At 37.3% G+C, this 2059-nt stretch overlaps 1 protein-coding gene across 1 annotated transcript; it reads left to right on the forward strand.

The window, feature by feature from the left end:
* LOC106302483 (uncharacterized protein DDB_G0281497-like) lies at positions 1–811 on the forward strand. Its single transcript, XM_013738986.1, has 3 exons — positions 1–177; positions 299–550; positions 637–811. Exons 1-3 carry the CDS (start codon positions 169–171, stop codon positions 658–660), a joined length of 285 nt encoding a protein of 94 aa, XP_013594440.1. The 5' UTR covers positions 1–168; the 3' UTR covers positions 661–811.
* Positions 812–2059: the final 1248 nt, after the last annotated feature.

Genomic DNA, 2059 nt, shown 5'->3' on the forward strand with positions numbered 1-2059 from the left:
AAAGGAGATTGTTGCTGTTTTCACAAGGACGACGCGTTCTTCCTCTCTCCTTCTCTATATTACAATCTCATTTCCTTTTCCCCAGATCATCATCATCATCATCATCATCATCATCAGTACCTGTCTCTGGTCGTACTAGAACCGAGATCATCTGTTCTAATATCGATAATGGCAACGGTAAGAACAATATACATCTTCACATCTTGATACAATTTTTGTCCTTAATTTTATCTTGAAAAAGTCTCAAACTTTGGCTTATCAAGAGAGGCTATTCTCATTTTATTTTGGCGGTGTGCAGGGAAATAGAGGAAGACAACTGCCAAAGTTTGGGGAATGGGACGCGAGTAGTCCAGGCGTTGCCCAAGGATTCACCGTCATTTTCAACAACGCTCGTGACGACAAGAAGACCAAGAAAACAGCTGTTGCAGGACCTGAGAGTCTGGTTACACCTCCGATAAACAATGAGTCTCATCAGAAAAACAACAACCATCATAACCATCAGAACAAAAACCATCATAATAAACGTAATTCCCATATCCCACGAGAAAAGGTACGTTATTTTTTTCTTCCTCATACATACCTCACAAAACCCAATCTTCACTACTCACGTGATATAAGGTTCTTATATGTTTGCAGAAGAAATGGCTTTGCTTCCGGTAAAATATGGTTCGGGCTCTTTTTTGAAGAAAACACTGATAAGGAAGCAGAACCGGTGACCGGAGTAGTTTTCAATCTTTGTTCATTATAAGATGTTGTTGCAAACTTCTTTCTCCTTCGTTGAGTTTCTCTATTCAACTTTGCTTTGGCTACATTTGTGTACATAAATTAATATACGTTGTTCTTGCTGCTTCTTGGTTTTATTATATAAAAGATTTGAGACAATGCCCTTTGTAAGCATGTCATACTGCACAAAATACATGATTACTTAAGACTTACGGGCTTCAAAAACCATTGCCAAGAGACGAAACATTCACTATCCTTGTTCAAAACTTAAACTTATTGCAGTTTCAGCCGCTGCCATTTGGAACAGAACACCCGTCACATCCAATATGAACTTTTTTAGAGCAAAATCCAGTAAAAAGGTTAAGACGAGTAAACAACCAATGAAAGAACAGATGCAGGCTCCATTTGTCTATAGCTTGCCACATAGATATTGTTTGGAGAGTATAATCTACCTAAACATTTTTGTAACGAAAACTCAAACCCACTATAGAGACAAAAGGTATCAGTTATGTTAGCATCCGAAGCTTGGTGTCGGTTCCAACCATCACATTCATTACCATTTGCACCGACCCGAGGAGCTACAACATGGGAACCGTCATGACTCTCCACCATTATTACCATGAAAAGATGGAGAGTCAGGTCCCTCCAATAGTTGTGGGAACAGGTTGGGTGATTAAATTTGCAAGTCAGCTCCAAATTTTCAGGAGCCAAGGCGCATCTTGGTTTTAAATGGCGCATGGCGTGGTGAGGCAATGGGTGACTCGATCGCCTCTCACCTGGCGCCTGCGACACAAAACTAGCGCTCTGTGTATGAAAGCAATAAAACGGTAATGCATATACATAGTAACATAGGCATAGATACAATAGAAGTTAAAAGCAAAACATAAAAAAAGAGTAATCACCAATGTAGAAAAAAGGAGAAGAAACACCAGAAACCAAAGCCTTGAATTCACGTGAATAATGAGGAGAAGAATAGCGGAAAACCCCTAACTTTAAACTTAGGGTATGTGTTCTCTTTGATTGTAATTGTTCTCTTTGATTGTAATTCGGTTTAATATTCTAATTTTGACAAACCAATTCGGTTTGAATCAAAATCAGTAAGAGCATGATTATCCTAAATCCCCTCTTAGGGTCTCTTGCGATTTTTTTAATAGTATTAAGTAATAAATGTGAGGTTAAGAAACCTAATCAAGAGACCCCACAATTTAGTGCTTCCATTGCAAGTTTCTTATTTTGGGGTTCTTAAAAAACAAAAAATTTAAAAGATAATTTTTTTTATTAAATAAAACATAGATTTAAATATATAATGATAAGACAAAGATTAGTAAAAATACAA

This window comes from Brassica oleracea, chromosome C1 (genome assembly GCF_000695525.1).
Source record: "Brassica oleracea var. oleracea cultivar TO1000 chromosome C1, BOL, whole genome shotgun sequence".
Lineage (NCBI taxonomy): Eukaryota > Viridiplantae > Streptophyta > Magnoliopsida > Brassicales > Brassicaceae > Brassica > Brassica oleracea.

Coding starts and splice junctions, on each gene's coding strand:
- LOC106302483 (XM_013738986.1), top strand. Junction 551..636: donor CCCATATCCCACGAGAAAAG/GTACGTTATTTT, acceptor ATATGTTTGCAG/AAGAAATGGCTTTGCTTCCG.